At 49.5% G+C, this 27,430-nt stretch overlaps 1 protein-coding gene across 2 annotated transcripts in view; it reads right to left on the minus strand.

The window, feature by feature from the left end:
• LOC147091434 (uncharacterized) overlaps positions 1–27,430 on the minus strand; it is a 151,069-nt gene that overhangs the window by 17 nt on the left and 123,622 nt on the right. For both annotated transcript variants that reach the window (XM_085976788.1, XM_085976787.1), the window contains exons 4-6: positions 11,067–11,185; positions 2,738–2,778; positions 1–799 (exon numbers count right to left, since the gene is read on the minus strand). The exon at positions 1–799 is cut by the window's left edge and continues 17 nt beyond it. In XM_085976788.1, coding sequence (XP_085832914.1) covers positions 745–799; positions 2,738–2,778; positions 11,067–11,185 — 215 coding nt within the window. In that variant the 3' untranslated portion in view covers positions 1–744. The remainder of the gene's footprint in view (positions 800–2,737; positions 2,779–11,066; positions 11,186–27,430) is intronic.

Below are 27,430 nucleotides of genomic sequence, written 5' to 3' on the forward strand. Positions count from 1 at the left end.
TATTGAGAAACAACAAGGTGAATGGGTTAATCAACACAGCTGGATAGCAGGAATCCACATCTTAAGCAGGAGCACAGCTCCAGAGGGTTCAGTCTGGGATCCAGCGATGGGTGGCCTAGGTTCAAAGAGGGTTTAGGCCAGCTCAAAGCTCCAAGAATGATCTACCTATTCTGTCGTGCATGCAGTCTCCTCTCCAAACAGCCGTTCACTCTACCTGCACCCTCTTCTAAACATGTCCCTCTACACTGTCCCATCAAACACTCCCAGGGCAGGTACAGCACGGGTTAGATACAGAGTAAAGCTCCCTCTACACTGTCCCATCAAACACTCCCAGGGCAGGTACAGCACGGGTTAGATACAGAGTAAAGCTCCCTCTACACTGTCCCATCAAACACTCCCAGGGCAGGTACAGCACGGGGTTAGATACAGAGTAAAGCTCCCTCTACACTGTCCCAACAAACACTCCCAGGGCAGGTACAGCACGGGTTAGATACAGAATAAAGGAGAAGTGAGGAACAATGGTTTGAAGAACAAAGGGAATTCTTTCAATCTCCACGAGTTGAGGGTTAGCATCAATCCTCCGATTGGTTTATTCTGTTTAGAGGTTTATTTAGAGTCAACGAGGATGGAGCTAAGCAGCAAGCGCATGACATCAATTGGAAAACATTGGCAAAAATAGCTTTTAGTTCCACTCAAAGATCAGGAAGTTGAGCGCAGTTTGGATGAAGACATTATTCGTGGCCGTTAGCAAACTTGGAAGAAAGTGCTTTCATTGAAGCTGTCCAGGATCATCCAAGAACTAAACAAAGGAACACACACTGTCAGAAGACAAAGCATCACACAGCCAACATATATGATAAAATTCCAGCCTGTAACTCACTCCCGGGTATCTGTTATTCTATATATAAACCCCCCGAACCCCTCGATTAGATTCCAGCCTGTAACTCACTCCCGGGTGTCTGTTATTGTATATATAAACCCCCCGCACCCCTCGACTAGATTCCAGCCTGTAACTCACTCCCGGGTATCTGTTATTCTATATATAAACCCCCCGCACCCCTCGATTAGATTCCAGCCTGTAACTCACTCCCGGGTATCTGTTATTCTATATATAAACCCCCCGCACCCCTCGATTAGATTCCAGCCTGTAACTCACTCCCGGGTATCTGTTATTCTATATATAAACCCCCCGAACCCCTCGATTAGATTCCAGCCTGTAACTCACTCCCGGATATCCGTTATTCAAAATATAAACCCCCACGAACCCCTCGATTAGATTCCAGCCTGTAACTCACTCCCGGGTATCTGTTATTCTATATATAAACCCCCCGAACCCCTCGATTAGATTCCAGCCTGTAACTCACTCCCGGGTATCTGTTATTCTATATATAAACCCCCGAACCCCCCGATTAGATTCCAGCCTGTAACTCTCTCCCGGGTATCTGTTATTCTATATATAAACCCCCCGAACCCCTCGATTAGATTCCAGCCTGTAACTCACTCCCGGCTATCCGTTATTCTATATATAAATCGCCCGCACCCCTCGATTACATTCCAGCCTGTAACCCACTCCCGGGCATCTGTTATTCTATATATAAACCCCCCGAACACCTCGATTAGATTCCAGCCTGTAACTCACTCCCGGGTATCTGTTATTCTATATATAAATCCCCTGAACTCCTCGATTAGATTCCAGCCTGTAACTCACTCCCGGGTATCTGTTATTCTATATATATGTAAACCCCCCGAACCCCTCGATTAGATTCCAGCCTGTAACTCACTCCCGGGTATCTGTTATTCTATATATAAACCCCCCGAACCCCTCGATTAGATTCCAGCCTGTAACTCACTCCCGGGCATCTGTTATTCTATACATAAACCCCCCGAACCCCTCGATTAGATTCCAGCCTGTAACTCACTCCCGGGTATCGGTTATTGTATATATAAACCCCCCGCACCCCTCGATTAGATTCCAGCCTGTAACTCACTCCCGGGTATCTGTTATTCTATATATAATCCCCCCGAACCCCTCGATTAGATTCCAGCCTGTAACTCACTCCCGGGTATCGGTTATTGTATATATAAACCACCCGCACCCCTCGATTAGATTCCAGCCTGTAACTCACTCCCGGGTATCTGTTATTCTATATATAAACCCCCCGAACCCCTCGATTAGATTCCAGCCTGTAACTCACTCCCGGGTACCTGTTATTCTATATATAAACCCCCAGAACCCCTCGATTAGATTCCAGCCTGTAACTCACTCCCGGGTATCTGTTACTCTATATATAAAACCCCCGAACCCCTCGATTAGATTCCAGCCTGTAACTCACTCCCGGGTATCTGTTATTCTATATCTAACCCCCCGAACCCCTCGATTAGATTCCAGCCTGTAACTCACTCCCGGCTATCCGTTATTCTGTATGTAAATCCCGGAACCCCTCGATTAGATTCCAGCCTGTAACTCACTCCCGGGTATCTGTTATTCTATATATAAACCTCCCGAACCCCTCAATTAGATTCCAGCCTGTAACTCACTCCCGGGTATCTGTTATTCTATATATAAACCCCCCGAACTGCTCGATTAGATTCCAGCCTGTAACTCACTCCCGGATATCTGTTATTCTATATATAAAGCCCCGAACCCCTCGATTAGATTCCAGCCTGTAACTCACTCCCGGGTATCTGTTATTCTATATATAATCAGAGAGGGACAGTGATGATATTAATCTCTTACCGGCTGCTGTTTCTGCCTAAGTTCAGGTGGACCTCAGATTCCTGTACAGAAAGAGACACGGGTTTAAAAATCGAATGCCTCCCTGTGCCTTCATGTCTCTATGCCTCTACACCTTTGATACTGTTTCTCGTTTCGTTGTCAAATTAGCTGCAGTTAGCCAAGGGGTAAGGGGCAGGGGAGTGGAAGTGGAGGAGGGATAGGATTGCTTCAGTTGGCCTCAGTACCTTCTGGGCCTGGCAAGGAGGTGGTCCCTGTTCCCCATCACTCTCCAGCGCCCCCTGTAGCAAGACGGGTGCGTTGTGCCGGATAGCTTGCGGAGTTGCGATGCCTCCCGTGGCCGAACTGCCGAGTGTCACTGGGGCCGGGACTTGCCGATTCTCAGCTCAAGGCATTCCCGATTCCATAGACAGCTTCTCGCTCCCCATACAATGAGAGCGAGTCTAATCACCGCCCCTTGACATTCAAAGGCATTACCATTGCCGAATCCACCACCATCAACTTCCTGGGGGTCACCATTGACCAGAAACTTAACTGGACCAGCCATATAAATACAAGAGCAGGTCAGAGGCTAGGTATTCTGCAGCGAGTGTCTCACCTCCTGACTCCCCAAAGCCTTTCCACCATCTACAAGGCACAAGTCAGGAGTGTGATGGAATACTCTCCACTTGCCTGGATGAGTGCAGCTCCAACAAGCTCGACACCATCCAGGACAAAGCAGCCACTTGATTGGCACCCCATCCACCACCTTAAACATTCACTCCCTCCACCACCGGCGCACCGTGGCTGCAGTGTGTACCATCTACAAGATGCACTGCAGCAACTCGCCAAGGCTTCTTCGGCAGCACCTCCCAAACCCGCGACCTCTTCCACCTAGAAGGACAAGGGCAGCAGGCACATGGGAACACCATCACCTCCAAGCTCCCCCCCAAGTCACACACCATCCTGACTTGGAAATATATCGGCCGATCCTTCATCGTCGCTGGGTCAAAATCCTGGAACTCCCTCCCTAACAGCGCTGTGGGAGCACCTTCACCACACGGACTGCAGCGGTTCAAGAAGGCGGCTCACCACCACCTTCTCGAGGGCAATTTGGGAATGGGCGGGAAATTGCCAGCGACGCCCACATTCCGCGTGGTGCTTCCCGTGGTTGAATTGCCGGCTGTCAGCAAGACTGGGACCTCCTGCTCCGCGGCACGCCCGCGAGCCCGATTCCAGGGATAGCTTCTCCCTCCCGATCCCCTCGCGGTTCCCAGACAGAATACCTCAGTCGTTGTGGGGAAATTGGGTAAGGGTGGAGCCACAGAGGGGGAGGAGTCGTTGGGTAGGGGTGGGGCAATTTCTCGTGGCTCCACTCCCGCCCCAAGATTGCCCAGGCGTCCACGTGAGGATTGACGCCAGTTGGTCAAGTGATGTCATTCAACGAGAGGCGAGGATATTCAGGAGAGGAGGAGGGATAGTTGGGGGAGAGGGGAAGGGGATAGGGGAGGAACTTGCACTGGGGGTTGAAGTAATGACCCTCTTTCAAAGGACATCCTTGCTCTACAATCAGCCCAATTTCCTCTCCCCCTTAGACGAAAGGGCTGTGTAGGATTCTCTCCAACAATAGCAACCGGGCACAGGTACGAAGGGCCAAATGGCCTCCTCCTGTGCTGTATCTTTCTATGCTTCGACCATCAAATTTCATTTATATAGCGTCTTTAATGCAGTAATGCTAGAGTCCATCATAAAAGATGTAATAGCAGAGCACTTGGAAAACAGTGACAGGCTCGAACAAAGTCAACATGGATTTACAAAAGGTAAATCATGCTTGACTAATCTACTGGAATTTTTTGAGGATGTAACTGGTAGAATAGATAAGGGAGAACCAGTGGATGTGGTGTATTTGGACATTCAGAAGGCTTTCGATAAGGTCCCGCATAAGAGATTAGCGTGTAAAGTTAAGGCACATGGGATTGGGGGCAAGGTATTGACTTGGATAGAGAACGGGTTGGCAGACAGGAAGCAAAGAGTTGGAAGAAACAGGTCTTTTTCCGAGTGGCAGGCAGTGACTAGTGGGGTACCGCAGGGATCAGTGCTAGGACCCCAGTTATTCGCAATATATATTAATGATCTAGACGAGGGAACTAGATGTAATATCTCCAAGTTTGCAGACGACACAAAGCTGGGTGGCCGTGTGTGCTGTGAGGAGGATGCAGAGGAACTCCAGTACGATTTGGACAGGTTGGGTGATTGGGCAGATGCAGTTTAATGTGGATAAATGCGAGGTTATCCACTTTGGTGTCAAAAACAGGAAGGCAGATTATTATCTGAACGGCAATAGATTGGGAGAGGGGGAAGTGCAACGAGACCTGGGCGTCCTTGTGCACCAGTCGCTGAAGGTAAGCATGCAGGTACAGCAGGCGGTTAAGAAGGCAAATGGTATGTTGGCCTTCGTAGCGAGAGGGTTTGAGTACAGGAGCAAGGATGTCTTGCTGCAGTTGTACAGGGCTTTGGTGAGACCACACCTTGAGTATTGTGTGCAGTTTTGGTCGCCTTATCTGAGGAAGGATGTTCTTGCCATGGAGGGAGTGCAGCGAACATTCACCAGACTGATACCTGGGATGGCAGGAATGACTTATGAGGAGAGATTGGGTCAATTCGGCTTATATTCGCTAGAGTTTAGAAGAATGAGAGGGGATCTCATTGAAACTTTAAAAATTCTAACATGACTAGACAGACTAGATGCAGGAAGGATGTTCCCGATGGTCGGGGAGTCCAGAACCAGGGGTCACAGTCTAAGGATAAGGGGTAAGCCATTTAGGACTGAGATGAGGAGGAATTTCTTCACCCAGAGAGTGGGGAACCTGTGGAATTCTCTGCCACAGAGGGCAGTTGAGGCGAATTCATTAAATATATTCAAGAAGGAGTTAGATATATTTCTTAAGGCTAAAGGGATCAAGGGAAATGGGGAGAAGGCAGGGACAGGGTACTGAATTTGGATGATCAGCCATGATCTCATTGAATAGCGGAGCAGGCTTGAGGGGCCGAATGGTCTACTTCTGCTCCTATCTTCTATGTTTCTATGTAAAACCTCCCAAGGCGCTTCACAGGGACGTAATTCACAGAATTTGACACGGAGCCCCATCAGGAGATATAAGGCACCACATAAGGGCCAGGTGAGCAAAAGCTTGGTCAAAGAGGTAGGGTTTAAGGAGCGTCTTAATGGAGGAGAGAGAGGAGGAGAAGTTTAGGGAGGGAATTCCAGAGCTTCGGGCCCAGGCAGCTGAAGGTACGGCCACCAATGGTGGAGCGAAGGAAATCGGGGGGATGCGCAAGAGGCCAGAATTGGACTAAATGGGTGGGTGGAGTCCATGATAGGGGAGAGTGTACATGGGCTTTGGGAGGAGATTAAATGGGTGGGTAGAGTCCATGATAGGGGAGAGTGTACATGGGCTGTGGGAGGAGATTAAATGGGTGGGTAGAGTCCATGATAGGGGAGAGTGTACATGGGCTGTGAGAGGAGATTGAATGGGTGGGTAGAGTCCATGATCGGGGAGAGTGTCCATGGGCTGTGGGAGGAGATTAAATGGGTGGGTAGAGTCAGTGATAGGGGAGAGTGTACATGGGCTGTGGGAGGAGATTAAATGGGTGGGTAGAGTCCATGATCGGGGAGGGTGTACATGGGCTGTGGGAGGAGATTAAATGGGTGGGTAGAGTACATGATAGGGGAGAGTGTACATGGGCTGTGGGAGATTAAATGGGTGGGGTGAGTCCGTGATAGGGGAGAGTGTCCATGGGCTGTGGGAGGAGATTAAATGGGTGGGTAGAGTCCATGATAGGGGAGAGTGTACATGGGCTGTGGGAGGAGATTTAATGGGTGGGTAGAGTCCATGATAGGGGAGAGTGTACATGGGCTGTGGGAGGAGATTAAATGGGTGGGTAGAGTCTATGATAGGGGAGAGTGTACATGGGCTGTGGGAGGAAACTGAATGGGTGGGTAGAGTCCATGATAGGGGAGAGTGTACATAGGCTGTTGGAGGAGATTGAATGGGTGGGGAGAGTCCATGATAGGGGAGAGTGTACATGGGCTGTGGGAGGAGATTAAATGGGTGGGTAGAGTCCATGATAGGGGAGAGTGTACATGGGCTGTGGGAGGAGATTAAATGGGTGGGTGGAGTCCATGATAGGGGAGAGTGTACATGGGCTGTGGGAGGAGATTAAATGGGTGGATAGAGTCCATGATAGGGGAGAGTGTACATGGGCTGTGGGAGGAGATTAAATGGGTGGGTAGAGTCCATGATAGGGGAGAGTGTACATGGGCTGTGGGAGGAGATTAAATGGGTGGGTAGAGTCCATGACAGGGGAGAGTGTACATGGGCTGTGGGAGGAGATTAAATGGGCGGGTAGAGTCCATGATAGGGGAGAGTGTACATGGGCTGTGGGAGGAGATTGAATGGGTGGGTAGAGTCCATGATAGGGGAGAGTGTACATAGTCTGTGGGAGGAGATTAAATGGGCGGGTAGAGTCCATGATAGGGGAGAGTGTACATGGGCTGTGGGAGGAGATTGAATGGGTGGGTAGAGTCCATGATAGGGGAGAGTGTACACAGGCTGTGGGTGGAGATTGAATGGGTGGGTAGAGTTCATGATACGGGAGAGTGTACATGGGCTGTGGGAGGAGACTAAATGGGTGGGTAGAGTCCATGATAGGGGAGAGTGTACATGGGCTGTGGGAGGAGATTGAATGGGTGTGTAGAGTCCATGATAGGGGAGAGTGTACATGGGCTGTGGGAGGAGATTAAATGGGTGGGTAGAGTCCATGATAGGGGAGGGTGTACATGGGCTGTGGGAGGAGATTAAATGGGTGGGTAGAGTCCATGATAGGGGAGAGTGTACATGGGCTGTGAGAGGAGATTGAATGGGTGGGTAGAGTCCATGATCGGGGAGAGTGTACATGGGCTGTGGGACATTGAATGGGTGGGTAGAGTCCATGATAGGGGAGAGTGTACATGGGCTGTGGGAGGAGATTAAATGGGTGGGTAGAGTCCATGATAGGGGAGAGTGTACATGGGCTGTGGGAGGAGATTGAATGGGTGGGTAGAGTCCATGATAGGGGAGAGTGTACATGGGCTGTGGGAGGAGATTAAATGGGTGGGTAGAGTCCATGATAGGGGAGAGTGCACATGGGCTGTGGGAGGAAACTGAATGGGTGGGTAGAGTCCATGATAGGGGAGAGTGTACATGGGCTGTGGGAGGAGATTAAATGGGTGGGTAGAGTACATGATAGGGGTGAGTGTACATGGGCTGTGGGAGGAGATTAAATGGGTGGGTAGAGTCCATGATAGGGGAGAGTGCACATGGGCTGTGGGAGGAAACTGAATGGGTGGGTAGAGTCCATGATAGGGGAGAGTGTACATGGGCTGTGGGAGGAGATTAAATGGGTGGGTAGAGTCCATGATAGGGGAGGGTGTACATGGGCTGTGGGAGGAGATTAAATGGGTGGGTAGAGTCCATGATAGGGGAGAGTGTACATGGGCTGTGGGAGGAAACTGAATGGGTGGGTAGAGTCCATGATAGGGGAGAGTGTACATGGGCTGTGGGAGGAGATTGAATGGGTGGGTAGAGTCCATGATAGGGGAGAGTGTACATGGGCTGTGGGAGGAGATTAAATGGGTGGGTAGAGTCCATGATAGGGGAGAGTGTACACGGGCTGTGGGAGGAGATTAAATGGGTGGGTAGAGTCCATGATAGGGGAGAGTGTACATGGGCTGTGGGAGGAGATTAAATGGGTGGGTAGAGTCCATGATAGGGGAGAGTGTACATGGGCTGTGGGAGGAGATTAAATGGGTGGGTAGAGTCCATGATAGGGGAGAGTGTACATGGCCTGTGGGAGGAGATTAAATGGGTGGGTAGAGTCCATGATAGGGGAGAGTGTACATGGGCTGTGGGAGGAGATTCAATGGGTGGGTAGAGTCCATGATCGGGGAGAGTGTACATGGGCTGTGGGAGGAGATTAAATGGGTGGGTAGAGTCCATGATAGGGGAGAGTGTACATGGGCTGTGGGAGGAGATTGAATGGGTGGGTAGAGTCCATGATAGGGGAGAGTGTACATGGTCTGTGGGAGGAGATTAAATGGGTGGGTAGAGTCCATGATAGGGGAGAGTGTACATGGCCTGTGGGAGGAGATTAAATGGGTGGGTAGAGTCCATGATAGGGGAGAGTGTACATGGGCTGTGGGAGGAGATTAAATGGGTGGGTAGAGTCCATGATAGGGCAGAGTGTACATGGGCTGTGGTAGGAGATTAAATGGGTGGGTAGAGTCCATGATAGGGGAGAGTGTACATGGGCTGTGGGAGGAGATTAAATGGGTGGGTAGAGTCCATGATAGGGGAGAGTGTACATGGGCTGTGGGAGGAGATTGAATGGGTGGGTAGAGTCCATGATAGGGGAGAGTGTCCATGGGCTGTGGGAGGAGATTAAATGGGTGGGTAGAGTCCATGATAGGGGAGAGTGTACATGGGCTGTGGGAGGAGATTAAATGGGTGGGTAGAGTCCATGATAGGGCAGAGTGTACATGGGCTGTGGTAGGAGATTAAATGGGTGGGTAGAGTCCATGATAGGGGAGAGTGTACATGGGCTGTGGGAGGAGATTAAATGGGCGGGTAGAGTCCATGATAGGGGAGAGTGTACATGGGCTGTGGGAGGAGATTAAATGGGTGGGCAGAGTCCGTGATAGGGGAGAGTGTACATGGGCTGTGAGAGGAGATTAAATTGGTGGGTAGAGTCCATGATAGGGGAGAGTGTACATGGGCTGTGGGAGGAGATTAAATGGGTGGGTAGAGTCCATGATAGGGCAGAGTGTACATGGGCTGTGGGAGGAGATTAAATGGGTGGGTAGAGTCCATGATAGGGGAGAGTGTACATGGGCTGTGGGAGGAGATTAAATGGGTGGATAGAGTCCATGATAGGGGAGAGTGTACATGGGCTGTGTGAGGAAACTGAATGGGTGGGTAGAGTCCATGATAGGGGAGAGTGTACATAGGCTGTTGGAGGAGATCGAATGGGTGGGGAGAGTCCATGATAGGGGAGAGTGTACATGGGCTGTGGGAGATTATTAAATGGGTGGGTAGAGTCCATGATAGGGGAGAGTGTACATGGGTTGTGGGAGGAGATTAAATGGGTGGGTAGAGTCCATGATAGGGGAGAGTGTACATGGGCTGTGGGAGGAGATTAAATGGGTGGGTAGAGTCCATGATAGGGGAGAGTGTACATGGGCTGTGGGAGGAGATTAAATGGGTGGGTAGAGTCCATGATAGGGGAGAGTGTACATGGGCTGTGGGAGGAGATTAAATGGGTGGGTAGAGTCCATGATAGGGGAGTGTGTACATGGGCTGTGGGAGGGGATTAAATGGGTGGGTAGAGTCCATGATAGGGGAGAGTGTACATGGGCTGTGGGAGGAGATTAAATGGGTGGGTAGAGTCCATGATAGGGGAGAGTGTACATGGGCTGTGGGAGGAGATTAAATGGGTGGGTAGAGTCCATGATAGGGGAGAGTGTACATGGGCTGTGGGAGGAGATTAAATGGGTGGGTAGAGTCCATGATAGGGGAGTGTGTACATGGGCTGTGGGAGGGGGTTAAATGGGTTGTTAGAGTCCATGATAGGGGAGAGTGTACATGGGCTGTGGGAGGAGATTAAATGGGTGGGTAGAGTCCATGATAGGGGAGAGTGTCCATGGGCTGTGGGAGTAGATTAAATGGGTGGGTAGAGTCCATGATAGGGGAGAGTGTACATGGGCTGTGGGAGGAGATTGAATGGCTGGGTAGAGGCCATGATAGGGGAGAGTGTACATGGGCTGTGGGAGGAAACTGAATGGGTGGGTAGAGTCCATGATAGGGGAGAGTGTACATGGGCTGTGGGAGGAGATTAAATGGGTGGGTAGAGTCCATGATAGGGGAGAGTGTACATGGGGTGTGGGAGGAGATTAAATGGGTGGGTAGAGTCCATGATAGGGGAGAGTGTACATAGGCTGTGGGAGGAGATTGAATGGGTGGGTAGAGTCCATGATACGGGAGAGTGTACATGGGCTGTGGGAGGAGATTAAATGGGTGGGTAGAGTCCATGATAGGGGAGAGTGTACATGGGCTGTGGGAGGAGATTGAATGGGTGGGTAGAGTCCATGATAGGGGAGAGTGTACATGGGTTGTGGGAGGAGATTAAATGGGTGGGTAGAGTCCATGATAGGGGAGAGTGTACATGGGCTGTGGGAGGAGATTGAATGGGTGGGTAGAGTCCATGATAGGGGAGAGTGTACATGGGCTGTGGGAGGAGATTGAACGGGTTAAATTACCTCTGTGGTCTCATTCGCGTCCCCTTGTTGCGAGGAGTTATTACTGCCATGGATGAACTCTTGGTATCTGAAGATGTTCCAAGTTCCGTTCTCATACAGGAGTCCTCCCAGTTCAGTGCCTGGAGAGAGATGGACAAACAGCAGACTGAACTGTGCATTTAGGACCATCCCTCGAGCATGGAGCAACCAACTGACAGGCAGAAAGTCTGACCTGCTCTTGTAGCCACAGTATTTACGTGGCTGGTCCAGTTAAGTTTCTGGTCAATGGTGACCCCCAGGATGTTGATGGTGAGGCATTCGGCGATGGTAATGCCCTTGAATGTCAAGGGGTGGTGGTTAGACTCTCGGTTGTTGGAGATGGTCATTGTCTGGCACTTCTGTGGCGCGAATGTTACCCGCCACTTTTCAGCCCAAGCTTCAAAATTGTGTGGAGGATGCAAAGAATCTCCAAAGGGATATAGATAAGCTCAGTGAGTGGGCAAAAATCTAGCAGATGGAGTTTAATGTGGGAAAATGCAAGGTTATCCACATTGGTATGAAAAATAAAAAAGTAAATTATTATTTAAATGGGGAGAGATTACAAAATGCTGAGGTACAGAGGGGGATCTGGGGGTCCTTGTACATGAATCACAAAAAGTTAGCCTGCAGGTACAGCAAGTAATTAGGAAGGCAAATGGAGTGTTGGCCTTTATTGCAAAGGGAATGGAGAATAAAAGTAGGGAAGTCCTGTTACAACTGTACAGGGCGTTGGTGAGACCACACCTGGAGTACTGCGTACAGTTTTGGTCTCCTTATTTAAGGAAGGATATACAGTATTTGCTTTGGAGGAAGTTCAAAGAAGGTTCACGAGTTTGATTCCGGAGCTGAAGGGGTTGTCTTATAAAGAAAGGTTGAGCAGGTTGTTAATCCGTGTGTTAATGGAGACACGGAATGCAGGAGTTGGTTTAACAAGTCTTTACTGAATGGAGACAATCTGGAAACTGAAACTACAGAAGCCTGCCAGTGCCTTTTATACAGGGGTGGTCACTGCCGGTACTGCAGTCTGAGATCAGTTATTCCCTTAAAGGTACATACACAACTATTCCTCCCCTTTTAGATAAACAGTACATAACATTCATTTAACAACTAAATAATAACTAATTACAATTACAATTACGGTTGCTAGATACATTAGTTGAGGTTAAGCAATTATAAGTTCAGTTTTTGAGGAGGCTTCCTGATTCTATCTGGATAACGCCTCTTTGGGATATCAGGTTCTTCTGGCAAGGTTGAGTCGGGATCAATGTCGTTGTTTGGTTCGTCTGCTTCCAATATCACCGATCCTGCGGTAGATGCAATTGGTACTTCTGTTTCATCGCCAGGTGTATCAGATCGTGGTGTGGAGTTGACGTTTTCCAGTGACTCTAGAATCTGGTCAGCATGGCGTCTTACAATGCTTTCTCCAATGTCCATGGTATACATTAGAGGTCCTTGCCGTGTACAGATCGTTCCTGGCTGCCATTTCTCGGTGCGGTAGTCCCGGGCCAAAACTGGTTGACCTATCTTAAAACTCCTGGTCAGCCTTTCAGTCATATTCTGAAACTGCCTGTTCTCCACATCTCTTCTGACGTTTGGCTTAACCAAATCCAAGTGGCATCGTAGTCTTCGATTGAAGAACGTCATGGCTGGAGTTTGGTTGGTAACCGCATGTGTCGCATTCCGGTAGGCAAACAAGAAGTTATCCACCTTGTGTTGTAGGGGTATATCTTCATTACACATTGCCTTGATAGCCTTCTTGAATGTTTGAACAAACCTCTTGGCCAATCCATTAGTGGCTGGATGATATGGGGCGGATGTGTAATGCTTAACACCATTGTTCTTTAAGAACCTCCGGAACTCTTCAGACACAAACTGTGGTCCATTGTCAGAGCAAATCTGTTCAGGCAGCCCATTCCTGGCGAATATGGTTCGTAAGACTGCGATAGTTTTTTCTGTGGTGGTTGAGGACATTTTTATTACCTCTGGCCACTTTGAATGTGCATCCACCGCAATTAAAAACATCGAGTCCATAAAGGGACCAGCAAAATCAATGTGCACCCTTTGCCATGGAGATGAGGGCCACTCCAATGGATATAGAGGGGCTTGTGGTGGGGCGTTTTGGACCTTCTGGCATCCTGTACAGCTCTTGGTCATCTCTTCGATTTCTCTATCGATTCCCGACCACCACACAAACGCTCTGGCTAAGTTCTTCATTTTTACCCCTCCCAGATGACCCTCATGAAGCTCATTGAGCACTCTATCCTTCAATTTGGGTGGAATTACTATTCTGGATCCACACATCAAGGTTCCTCTGCACACTGACAGCTGTTCTCTTCTCGGCGAGAATGCTGGCAGCAGTGGTTCGCCATGTGCTGGCCATCCCTTCACCGTTAAATCATAGACCCAGGAGAGTGTCGGGTCATTTCGTGTTTCCTTTTCTATGTTTGCATTCGTCACAGGGAGACATTCGACAATAGTCGAGTGGAATAACTCCACTGGATCCACTGCCAGTTCTTCTTCCACCGTCGGCAACGGTAGGCGCGACAATCCATCAGCATTCCCATGCTGTTCAGTTCCTTTGTAGTCGATGTCATATTGATGTGCCCCTAGGAAAAGGGACCACCTCTGCAGCCATTGTGCCGTCATTATCGGTACGCCCTTCTGAGGGTTGAAAATGGAGACGAGAGGTTGATGATCAGTTAGTAGAGTAAATTTCTGACCGTGCAGGTAGTGATTGAACTTCTTCACCCCCCACACCAGGCTGAGGGCATCTCTGTCAATCTGGGCATAGTTACGCTCGGCTGAAGTTAACGAGCGTGACGCAAAAGCTATCGGCCTCTCAGAACCATCAAGGAATTTATGTGACAGTACTGCCCCAATGTCATAGGGAGACGCATCACACGCCAGTCTTATCGGTAGTGATGGGTTGTAGTGAGCCAATACTTCTCTTGAAGTGATTAGGTCCTTACTCTTCTGAAAGGCCTGCTTACATTCAGTGCTCCATTTCTATGCTACTCCCGTTCGTAGTAGGGCGTTCAGTAGATGCAGAATTGTGGACAAATTCGGCAAAAACTTATGGTAGTAATTCACCAATCCGAGGCATGACCTCAGTTGTGACACATTTTCAGGCGCTGGAGCCATAACTACCGCTTCAATTTTGTCAGGGGACTTATGCAACCCCTCTTCATCAATCACGTGGCCACAATACGATATCTGTTTCTTAAAAAACTCGCACTTGGGGCGATTGGCTCGTAGCCCATGTTCACGTAGTCTAGTGGGCACCTGCTCTAGGTTGGCAAGGTGTTCACTGTCATCATCATCTGTCACTAGGATGTCGTCCAAGTAACACTGAGTCCTCGGAATCCCTTGCAGGACTTGTTCCATCGCTCTTTGCCATATCGCCGGAGCTGATGCTACTCCGAATACCAGTCGATTATACTGGTAAAGACCTTTGTGAGTGTTTATCGTGAGATACTTCCTAGAGGATTCTTCAACCTCCATCTGCAAATATGCTTGCGTTAGGTCAATTTTTGTAAAATGCTTCCCTCCGGATAGTGAGGCGAAGATATCTTCTATCCTTGGAAGAGGATATTGTACTGTGTGAAGGACTGGGTTCACTGTCACCTTGAAGTCCCCACAGATGCGAACCTTCCTTGGCTCCTCAGACTTATTGTTTAACGTTTTCTTCATGACAGGAACGATGGGTGTCGCCCACTCGCTCCAGTCTACCTTAGATAACACACCTGCATTCTCCAGATTCTCCAGCTCTGCCTCGACGGCTGGGCGAATTGCATATGGTACCGGTCTTGCTTTGAAAAACTTGGGAATTGCATTCTCCTCTATTTTTATCGAGGTGGTTACGCCTTTAAGAGTGCCCAGTTCTTGTTGAAATACCTCTTTGGCGTCAGCTAAGATTGTTGACAATCGTCCAGGAGTGATGTCGTCATCCTTTTTACCAGCCACCGTCAGTGCCTGAATGGAGTGCCAGTCTAAACTTATCTTTCTGATCCATTCACGTCCCAATAACGGTGGTCCACCATCTTGCAGAATGTAGAGATACAATTTCCGTATTTTCTTGCCGTTGTATTCGACAGGCACCCTTATTTTTCCTCTGGGGTATACTTTTTGCCCCGTATACGTCCTCAAGACAATGGATGTCTCTCTCAAGGGTATGTGTGAGAATAGCCGCTCGTAGTCTCATCGATTCATGACGGTTAGAGCTGATCCTGTATCCAATTCCATTTTGACTTGAGACCCTGCTATCGTGAGGGTGACCCAAATGGTTCGGTGATCCTCTTTTGCGATTACGTTGTGAAGTTTGAGACAGCTTAGTCTCTTGTTCCCGGATTCACTATCGCTCATCTGGTCTTCGGAACTACTGTCCGTCATCTTTTGTACTTTCCTGTACGGTTCCTTAGTAGCCTTTTTATTGTCGTTGGTCTTCTTCTCAGACCTGCAAACTCGTGCAATGTCTCCCATCTTTCCGCATTGCCTGCATATTTTGTCCTTGGACCAGCAGTCCTTCTGGTCATGGTTTGTTCTGCCGCAGCGATAACATTTTGCAAATCCCCGTGTCATTTCGTGGGTGCCGTATTCCTGTGGCTTTTGTTGTATTTCCGCAGCTCCCCTTGCTGCTGCTTCGTACGATACTGCCACGCTGAAAGCCTTATCTAGCGTCAGCTCTTTCTCTGAGATTAACCTCTTCTGGGTTCCTTCACTCAGGAGTCCAGAGACAAATTTGTCCCGTAAGGTATCTGCCAGTCCTGCTCCGAACTGGCAGTGCTTTGATAGCTTGCGTAGTTCCGTAAGGTAATCAGCATTGCTCTCATTTTTATGCTGATTTCTCCTGTGGAATTTAAATCTTTCTGCTATCAGCAGCGGTGTAGGATTTAGGTGTTCCTGTAGGATAGCAACAATTTCATTAAAACTCTTCGCCTTCAGTTTGGCTGGAGTAATCAGGTCCCGCAATAGGCCGTACGTTCTTGCGCCCATTAAATTTAGCAATACCGATGCCTTTTTCCCCTTGACTATTTCGTTTGCCTCGCAATATACCTCGACTCTTTCCACATACGTGGTCCAGTCTTCTATTGCATTATCAAAGGCAGTGATATCGCCAGTCTTTGGCATCTTGAAAATCTAAGATGGCGTCTCCCGCGCTTTTCCTTCGTCCCCGATGGATCAAAATGGCGCCTCCCGCGCTTTTCCTTCTTCCCCGCCGAGTTAAGATGGCGCTTCCCGCGCTTTCCCGCCGCTGCCGCTGCTGTCAACGCCGCTCTCCGTGGTATTTTTATTTTTAACTGTTCCCGTCGTGGAGCGGACCCTCTGGGACACTTCCCTCCCTCTTCCTAGGTCCGAACGCTGCCCGGCTGCGAAGCACCGGCCGCGCCCTGTGTGCTCCACCCTCTCTCTCTCTCTCTGCTTCCCGACTCGCTGCCCGGCCCCGTTGCAAAGCCACCCGATCGAGCTCTAGCCCGCCGCAGCCCAGGAAGGATCAGTGCACTACCTGCCACCAGCCCGATTAGCTGGGAAACCACAGACTGGGGAATCAAGCCTGGCTCTGGACAGTCTCCCCTGCAAGCTTTCAATCCGATGATTTGGAGGGCGGTTGCCCACGGTCGACGCCCGTTTCTCGAGTTTCTTTGGATTATTTTTTCTTTTCTTTTCTGGCTTCGACCTTCAGTAACGTCGTCTGAGGCGCTGCCGAGTTGCAGGTAAGTTCGTTTCTTACTCGTCGCCAGTATTAAATCCGTGTGTTAATGGAGACACGGAATGCAGGAGTTGGTTTAACAGGTCTTTACTGAATGGAGACAACCTGGAAACTGAAACTACAGAAGCCTGCCAGGGCCTTTTATACAGGGATGGTCACTGCCGGTACTGCAGTCTGAGACCAGTTATTCCCTTAAAGGGACATACACAACAATACTCATTGGAGTTTAGAAGAATGAGAGGGGATCTTATTGAAACATATAAGATTCTGAGGGGGCTCGACAGGGTAGATGCAGAGAGGATGTTTCCCCTCGTGGGGGAATCTAGAACTAGGGGGCATAGTTTCAGAATAAGGGGGCACCATGTTAAATCGGAAATGAGGAGGAATTTCTTCTCTGAGGGTCGAGAATCTTTGGAATTCTCTCCCCCAGAGAGCTGTGGAGGCTGGGTCATTGAATATATTTAAGGTGGAGATAGACAGATTTTTGAACGGTAAGGGAGTGAAGGGTTATGGGGAGCGGGCAGGGAAGTGGAGTTGAGGCCATGATCAGATCAGCCATGATCTTATTGAATGGCGGAGCAGGCTCGAGGGGCCGAATGGCCGACTCCTGCTCCGACGTCTTATGTTCTTATGAATGATGTAGAGGAGCAGGCTTGAGAAGGCAGAGTGATGGGGATGTGGTGACAGGCACATCAGGATGAAGGCGAGCGCGACCTTGTCCTCGCCTTTCCTGACCTCATCAGATCGGCACCCGACCTCATTACCGCCTTGGGCCAAACATGGACAAAGGAGCTGAATTCCAGAGGTGAGGTGAGAGTGACTGCCCTTGACATCAAGGCAGCATTTGACCGAGTGTGGCATCAAGGAGCCCGAGTAACGCTGCAGAGGCTGGGTATTCTGCGGCGAGTGTCTCACCTCCTGACTCCCCAAAGCCTTTCCACCATCTACAAGGCACAAGTCAGGAGTGTGATGGAATACTCTCCACTTGCCTGGATGAGTGCAGCTCCAACAACACTCAAGAAGCTTGACACCATCCAGGACAAAGCAGCCCGCTTGATTGGCACCCCATCCACCACCTTAAACATTCTCTCCCTCCACCACCGGCGCACCGTGGCTGCAGTGTGTACCATCTACAAGATGCACTGCAGCAACTCGCCAAGGCTTCTTCGGCAGCACCTCCCAAACCAGTGACCTCTTCCACCTAGAAGGACAAGGGCAGCAGGCGCATGGGAATATCACCACCTCCAAGTTCCCCTCCAAGTCACACACTGTCCTGACTTAGAAGTATATCGGCCGTTCCTTCATCGTCGCTGGGTCAAAATCCTGGAACTCCCTCCCTAACAGCAATGTGGGAGCACCTTCACCACACGGACTGCAGCGGTTCAAGAAGGAGGCTCACCACCACCTTCTCAAGGGCAATTAGGGATGGGCAATAAATGCAGGCCTTGCCCAGCGACGCCCACATCCCATAAACGAATTAAAAAAAACTCTGTCTCTCTCGCTCTCTGTTTCTATATCTCAGTCTCTCTCTCTGTCTGTCTCTCTCACTGGACGGGAACTTGGAGGGGAACTTGGAGGTGGTGGTGTTCCCGTGCGCCTGCTGCCCTTGTCCTTCTAGGTGGAAGAGGTCGCGGGTTTGGGAGGTGCTGCCGAAGAAGCCTTGGCGAGTTGCTGCAGTGCATCTTGTAGATGGTACACACTGCAGCCACGGTGCGCCGGTGGTGGAGGGAGTGAATGTTTAAGGTGGTGGATGGGGTTCCAATCAAGCGGGCTGCTTTGTCCTGGATGGTGTCGAGTTCCTTGAGTGTTGTTGGAGCTGCACTCATCCAGGCAAGTGGAGAGTATTCCATCACACTCCTGACTTGTGCCTTGTAGATGGTGGAAAGGCTTTGGGGAGTCAGGAGGTGAGACACTCACCACAGAATACCCAGCCTCTGACCTGCTCTTGTAGCCACAGTATTTATGTGGCTGGTCCAGTTAAGTTTCTGGTCAATGGTGACCCCCAGGATGTTGATGGTGGGGGATTCGGCGATGGTAATGCCCTTGAATGTCAAGGGGAGGTGGTTAGACTCTCGCTTGTTGGAGATGGTCATTGTCTGGCACTTCTGTGGCCCGAATGTTACCTGCCACTTATCAGCCCAAGCTAGAACATTGTGTAGAGGATGCAACGAATCTCCAAAGGGATATAGATAAGCTAAGTGAGTGGGCAAAAATCTAGCAGATGGAGTTTAATGTAGGAAAATGCAAGGTTATCCACATTGGTATGAAAAATAAAAAAGTAAATTATTATTTAAATGGGGAGAGATTACAAAATGCTGAGGCACAGCGGGATCTGGGGGTCCTTGTACATGAATCACAAAAAGTTAGCCTGCAGGTACAGCAAGTAATTAGGAAGGCAAATGGAGTGTTGGCCTTTATTGCAAAGGGAATGGAGAATAAAAGTAGGGAAGTCCTGTTACAACTGTACAGGGCGTTGGTGAGACCACACCTGGAGTACTGCGTACAATTTTGGTCACCTTATTTAAGGAAGGATATACTTGCATTGGAGGCAGTTCAGAGAAGGTTCACGAGATGAAGGGGTATCTTATGATGAATGGTTGAGCAGGTTCCACAGAAATCACAGAAACCCCACAGTGCAGATAGAGGCCATTTCGGCCCATCGAGCCTGCACCGACACATATCCCACCCGATCCCCGTAACCCCTACACCGACACATATCCCACCCTATCCCCGTAACCCCACGTATTTAATCCCCCTAATACTAAGGGTCAATTTATCATAGCCAATCAACCTAACCCGCACATCTTTGGACTGTGGGAGGAAACCGGAGCACCCGGAGGAAACCCACGCAAACACGGGGCGAATGTGCAAACTCCACACAGACAGTCGCCCGAAGCCGGATTTGAACCCGGGTCCCTGGCGCTGTGAGGCAACAGTGCTAACCACTATGCCACTGTGTTGGGCCTATACTCATTGGAGTTTAGAAGAATGAGAGGGGATCTTATTGAAACATATAAGATTCTGAGGGGGCTCGACAGGGTAGATGCAGAGAGGATGTTTCCCCTCGTGGGGAAATCTAGAACTAGGGGGGCATAGTTTCAGAATAAGGGGGCACCATGTTAAATCGGGAATGAGGAGGAATTTCTTCTCTCTGAGGGTCGTGAATCTGTGGAATTCTCTTCCCCAGAGAGCGGTGGAGGCTGGGTCACTGAATATATTTAAGGTGGAGATAGACAGATTTTTGAACGGTAAGGGAGTCGAGGGTTATGGGGAGCGGGCAGGGAAGCGGAGTTGAGGCCAAGATCAGATCAACCATGGTCTTACTGAATGGCGTAGCAGGCTCGAGGGGCCGAATGGCCAACTCCTGCTAGGACCCCAGTTATTCACAATATATATTAATGATCTAGACGAGGGAACTAGATGTAATATCTCCAAGTTTGCAGACGACACAAAGTTGGGTGGGCGTGTGTGCTGTGAGGAGGATGCCGAGAAACTCCAGTATGATTTGGACAGGTTGGGTGATTGGGCAGGTGCATGGCAGAAGCAGTATAATGTGGATAAATGCGAGGTTATCCACTTTGGTGGCAAAAACAGGAAGGCAGATTATTATCTGAATGGCAATAGACTGGGAAAAGGGGAAGTGCAACGAGACCTGGGTGTCCTTGTGCACCAGTCGCTGAAGGTAAGCATGCAGGTGCAGCAGGCGGTTAAGAAGGCAAATGGTATGTTGGCCTTCGTAGCGAGAGGATTAGAGTACAGGAACAAGGATGTCTTGCTGCAGTTGTACAGGGCCTTGGTGAGACCACACCTTGAGTACTGTGTGCAGTTTTGGTCGCCTTATCTGAGGAAGGATGTTCTTGCCATGGAGGGAGTGCAGCGAAGATTCACCAGGCTGATACCTGGGATGGCAGGAATGACGTATGAGGAGAGATTGAGTCGATTAGGCTTGTATTCGCTGGAGTTTAGAAGAATGAGAGGGGAATCTCATTGAAACTTATAAAATTCTAACAGGACTGGACAGACTAGATGCAGGAAGGATGTTCCCGATGGTCGGGGAGTCCAGAACCAGGGGTCACAGTCTAAGGATAAGGGGTAAGCCATTTAGGACAGAGATGAGGAGGAATTTCTTCACCCAGAGAGTGGTGAACCTGTGGAATTCTCTACCACAGAAGGCAGTTGAGGCCAATTCATTAAATATATTCAAGAAGGAGTTGGATATATTTCTTAAGGCTAAAGGGATCAAGGGATATGGGGAGAAAGCAGGGACAGGGTACTGAATTTGGATGATCAGCCATGATCTCATTGAATGGCGGAACAGGCTCGAGGGGCCGAATGGCCTACTCCTGCTCCTATCTTCTGTGTTTCTGTTAGTGCGCCAATCCTCTATCCATGCTAATATATTACCCCCAACCCCGTGAGCTCTTATCCTGTGTAGTAACCTTTTATGTGGCACCTTATCGAATGCCTTCTGGAAATCCAAATACATGACATCTACTGGTTCCCCTTTATCCACTTTTATTCCTCACACCAGCATGCCTTGCACGTCCAACCCCTCCCTCTCTCTCTATGTACATACTCATATTAGAGAATCCTAGAATGGTTACAGCACTGAAGGAGGCCATTCAGCCCATCGAGCCCGTGCCGGCTCTCTGCAAGAGCACTTCAGCTAGTCCCACTCCCCCGCCCTTTCCCCATAGCCCTGCCAGTTCCTTTCCTTCAGATGCATTTTGGCAGAAGGAACAGGGAGAGGCGATATACACTTAATGGCACAGTTTTAAAGAGTGTGCAGGGACAGAGGGACCTGGGAGTTAATGTGCATAGGTCCCTGAAGGTGGCAGGACATATTGAGAGAGTGGTTAGCAAAGCATATGGGATCTTGGGCTTCATAAATAGAGGGATTGAGTACAAAAGTACAGAAGTTATGCTGAACCTTTATAAAGCGCTGGTTAGGCCACAACTGGAGTATTGCGTCCAGTTCTGGTCACCACACTTTAGGAAGGATGTGAAGGCCCTTGAGAGGCTGCAGAGGAGATTTACCAGAATGGTTCCAGGGATGGGGGATCTTAGCTACAAGGACAGGTTGGAGAAGCTGGATTTGTTTTCATTGGAGCAAAGGAGGTTGAGGGGTGATTTGATCGAGGTGTACAAGATTATGATGGGTTTGGATAGGCTAGACGGGGAAAGGCTGTTCCCACTGGTTGATGGTACGAGGACTAGGGGACACAGATTTAAGGTTTTGGGCAAGAGATACAGGGGGGGATGTGAGGAAAAACTTTTTTACGCAGCGAGTGGTGAGGACCTGGAACTCGCTGCCGACGGAAGTGGTGGAAGCGGAGACACTCGATGTTTTCAACGGGAGACTGGATAGACACTCGAGGGAAATAAACTTGCAGGGCTACAGGGATAGAGCGGGGGAATGGGACTGACTGGATTGCTCTACAGAGAGCCGGCACGGACTCAATGGGCCGAATGGCTCTGACTCCATGGCCTAGAAATCGGGTTGGGGCGCCAAAGTGGCGCAAAAGTCGCCTGAGCGCAGGATTTAGCGCAGCGTTCGAGGCTTTAGCGATCGTCAGATATTCAGTTCCATTGCCCCTAGAGGGAGACGGGGCGAGGCTCGAGGCGCTCCGCGTCCCTCTTAGGGTGCTGAAACTGAATATCGCAGCGCAACGTGCCGCAGCGCCACACGTTGCGGCACGGCACGCTGCGGTACTGCAGGCCTTCCTCCCATTGTTAAGGGGGAGGGGCCTGCAACAGCGCGATCCCCGCTCACGAGTGCCGGCAAACGAGCCTGGCACCAAGGAGAAGTGCCGGGCTCTCGGGAAACAGCTGGCAATGCCGCGGGGGGGGTGTGGGGGTGGGGTCAGGAGGCCAGGGACGGAGGTGCTGGCAGGCGGCCGCCGGAAAAGGCAGCCGCCCCGCACCTCCACCTTAACTTGCGCCACTGCCGGCACAGTAAGGCCCCGTGAACCGGGCGCGGGTAGCGAACGGCGCAACTGCGGCGTTCGCTACCAAATATCGCGAACGGGGCGCTAATGGGGCGCTGCGCACACCGATGACGTCATCGGTGGCGGCGCAGCGCAAATGGCTAACGCCACCATTAGCGCCCCTGCTGAATATCGCGGGAGGCGCAGCCAGTGGCGCTACAGCCACTGACTGCCTCTTTAGGCGCTAACAGGTGGCGCTACTCACCCAATTTCTCCCCCAATGACTTATCCAACTCCCTTTCGAAAAGGAGTTCTGACGAAGGGTCATCGACCTGAAACGTTAACTCTGTTTCTCTTTCGACAGATGCTGCCTGACCTGCTGAGTATTTCCAGCATCTTCTGTTTTTATTTCCCCTTTGAAAGCCGCGATTGAATCTGCCTCCACCACCCTCTCAGGCAGTGCATTCCAGATCCTAACCACTCGCTGTGTAAAATGGTTTTTCTTACGTCGCCTTTGGTTCTTCTGCCAATCACCTTGAATCTGTGCCCTCTGGTTCTCAACCCTTCTGCCAATGGGAACAGCTTCCCTCTATCTACTCTGTCCAGACCCCTCGTGATTTTGAACACCTCGATCAAATCTCCTCTCCACCTTCTCTGCTCCAAGGAGAACAACCCCAGCTTCTCCAGTCCATCCACGTAACTGAAGTCCCTCATCCCTGGAATCATTCTCCTAAATCTTTTCTGCACCCTCTCTAAGGCCTTCACATCCTTCCTAAAGTGCGGTGCCCAGAATTGGGGCTGAACCAGTGTTTTATACAGGTTGATCATAATTTCCACACTTTTGTACTCGATTACTCTATTCATGAAGCCCAGGATCCCGTAAGCCCTTTTAACCATTTTCTCAACCTTCAACAATTTGTGCACACATACCCCCAGGTTTCTCTGTTCCTGCACCCGCTTCAGGATTGTACCATTTAGTTTATATGTCCTCTCCTCATTCTTTCTACCAGAATGAATCACTTCACACTTTTCTGCATTAAATTTCATCTGCCACGTTGTCCGCCCATTCCACCAGCCTGTCTATGTCTTCCTGAAGTCCATCACTCTCCTCCTCACTGTTCACTATACTTCCCATCTGATTAACCAGCTCTGACACTCACCCTCATCTTTTTGTTTTATTTGTTTATGGGATGTGGGCGTCGCTGGCAAAGCCAGCATTTATTGCCCATCCCCTAATTGCCCTTGAGAAGGTGGTGGTGAGCCGCCTTCTTGAACCGCTGCAGTCCGTGTGGTGAAGGTGCTCCCACAGTGCTGTTAGGGAGGGAGTTCCAGGATTTTGACCCAGTGACGATGAAGGATCGGGCGATATATTTCCAAGTCAGGATGGTGTGTGACTTGGAGGGGAACTTGGAGGTGGCGGTGTTCCCATGCGCCTGCTGCCCTTGTCCTTCTAGGTGGAAGAGGTCGCGGGTTTGGGAGGTGCTGCCAAAGAAGCCTTGGCGAGTTGCTGCAGTGCATCTTGTAGATGGTACACACTGCAGTCACGGTACGCCGGTGGTGGAGGGAGTGAATGTTTTAAGGTGGTGGATGGGGTGCCGATCAAGCGGGCCGCTTTGTCCTGGAACGTGTCGAGCTTCTTGAGTGTTGTTGGAGGTGCATTCATTACTGAGTAGGCGCTCAGCTTTGCGTCTCTGGCTAGCTTCCCACGGGTGCAGGACGTCATTGACTGCACCCATATGGCCATCAAGGCACCCCCACATCACCCAGGAGTGGGTGTATGAACAAATGTTAGTGTTAAGATCCCCTTGGAATGAGTGACCATAACATGGTTGAATTCCATATTCAATTAGAGGGTGAGAAGGTTGGATCTCAAACAAACGTACTGAGCTTGAATAAAGGAGACTATGAAGATATGCGAGCGGAATTGATTAGAGTGGACTGGGAAAATAGATTAAAGGGTAAGACGATACATGATCAGTGGTGTACATTCAAGGAGCTTTTTTACAACTTTCAAAAAAAAATATTCCACTGAGGAAAAAAGGGTGTAAAAGAAAAGATAGCCATCCGTGGCTAAGTAAAGTAATTAAGGATAGTATCCGACTAAAAACAAGGGCATATAAGGTAGCCAAATCTAGTGGGAGGATAGAAGATTGGGAAGTCTTTAAAAGACAGCAAAAAATAACTAAAAGATCGATTAAGAAAGGGAAAATAGATTATGAAAGTAAATTAGCTAAAAATATAAAAACAGATAGCAAGAGTTTCTATAGTTATATTAAAAGAAAAAGGGTGGCTAAAGTAAATGTTGGTCCCTTAGAGGATGAGACTGGGAAATTAATGGTGGGAAACATGGAGATGGCAAAAACGCTGAACAAATATTTTGTATCAGTCTTTACAGTAGAGGACACTAAGAATATCCCAACACTCGGCAAACAGGGGGCTCTAGGGGGGGACGAGCTAAATACGATTAAAATCACTAAGGAAGTGGTACTCAGTAAAATAATGGGACTTAAGGCGGATAAATCTCCTGGACCTGATGGCTTACATCCTAGAGTCTTGAGGGAAGTGGCGGTAGGGATTGTGGATGCATTGGTAATAATTTTCCAAAACTCCCTGGACTCAGCAAAGGTCCCGGCAGATTGGAAAACTGCTAATGTAACACCCTTATTTAAAAAGGGTAATAGACAGAAGGCTGGAAACTATAGACCAGTTAGCCTAACATCTGTGGTTGGTAAAATTTTAGAGTCGATTATTAAGGAGACAGTAACGGGACATTTGGATAAACATAATTTAATAGGACAAAGTCAGCATGGTTTTACGAAGGGGATGACATGTTTGACAAATTTGCTTGAGTTCTTTGAGGACGTAACATACAGGGTGGATAAAGGGGAACCAGTGGACGTAGTGTATTTAGACTTCCAAAAGGCATTTGACAAGGTGCCACACAAAAGATTATTGCTCAAGATAAAAAATCACGGGATTGGGGGTAATATTCTGGCATGGGTGGAGGATTGGCTATCTAATAGAAAGCAGAGAGTTGTGATAAATGGTTCATTCTCAGACAGGCAATCAGTAACTAGTGGTGTTCCGCAGGGGTCAGTGCTGGGTCCCCAACTCTTTACAATCTATATTAACGATTTGGAGGAGGGGACCGAGTGTAACATATCAAAGTTTGCAGATGATACAAAGATGGGAGGGAAAGTAGTGAGTGAGGAGGACATAAAAAACCTGCAAAGGGACATAGACAGGCTAAGTAAGTGGGCAGATATTTGGCAGATGGAACATAATACTGGAAAGTGTGAGGTTATGCACTTTGACAGGAAAAATCATAGAGCAAGTTATTATCTTAATGGCAAGAAACTGGAAAGTACTGCAGTACAAAGGGATCTGGGGGTCCTGGTGCATGAAACACAAAAAGTTAGTATGCAGGTGCAGCAGGTGATCAAGAAGGCCAATGGAATCTTGGCTTTTATTGCTAGGGGTATAGAATATAAAAACAGGGAGGTATTGCTGCAGTTGTACAAGGTATTGGTGAGACCACACCTGGAATACTGCATACAGTTTTGGTGTCCATACTTAAGAAAAGACATACTTGCTCTCGAGTCAGTACAAAGAAGGTTCACTCGGTTGATTCCGGAGATGAGGGGGTTGACATATGAGGGGAGGTTGAGTAGATTGGGACTCTACTCATTGGAGTTCAGAAGAATGAGGGGCGATCATATTGAAACATATAAGATTGTGAAGGTGCTTGATCGGGTGGATGCGGTGAGGATGTTCCCAATGATGGGTGAAACTAGAACTAGGGGGCATAATCTTAGAATAAGGGGCTGCTCTTTCAAAACTGAGATGAGGAGAAACTTCTTCACTCAGAGGGTGGTAAGTCTGTGGAATTTGCTGCCCCAGAGAGCTGTGGAAGCTACATCATTAAATAAATTTAAAACAGAAATAGACAGTTTCCTAGAAGTAAGGGGAATTAGGGGTTATGGGTGTAATGTATATACCTTTAAGGGGAACGATCTTTTACAGCTCATGTATACTGCAGTACCGGCAGTGACCACACCTGTATATAGCACTGAGTAGTAATCTGTACAGTCAGTTCCCGTGTGAGCCACGTTGAGTAAACACCTGTTGTACCGTTCTCCTGCAGTCTGTGTCTTATTATACATGGACACAACATTGGCGACGAGGCAAGTTCGAACCTACCTGCAACTCTGCATCACCTCCCGGGGATTCGTTCCTGGAGATCAGTGGATTGGAGGTCAAGGCCAGTGACTCGGGCGTCGACCACGGGCAACCGCCCAGTCATCCAGCAGAGACTCGAGAATTGCGGGGGAGGCTGTCGAGAGCCAGGCTTGGCTTTCCAGTCGAGGCGGTCCAGCGAAACGGGCTTGCAACAGGTAGTGCGCAGACCCTTCCCAGACAGCGGCGGGCTAGAGCCCGACCGAGCGGCACAGCAAAGGGCCGAGCAGCGTCGACGGGGGAGAGAGAGAGAGGGCAGAGTGCACAGGGCGCAGCCGGTGTTCAGGGGCCAAGCAGCGTCAAAGAGGGAGAGAGAGAGAGGGCAGAGCGCACAGGGCGCAGCCGGTGTTCAGGGGCCGAGCAGCGTCGGAGAGAGGGAGAGAGAAACGCAGAGAAACCCGCGAGGCGCCGCCATTGCCACGAGGACCGCCGAGAGCGGCGTTGGCAGCAGTGCAGGAGAAGCATGCGAAACCTAC

The sequence above is a fragment of the Somniosus microcephalus genome, unplaced genomic scaffold, assembly GCF_052327205.1.
Source record: "Somniosus microcephalus isolate GS21.2 unplaced genomic scaffold, FLI_Smic_1.0 unresolved_chr3, whole genome shotgun sequence".
NCBI classification, from domain to species: domain Eukaryota; kingdom Metazoa; phylum Chordata; class Chondrichthyes; order Squaliformes; family Somniosidae; genus Somniosus; species Somniosus microcephalus.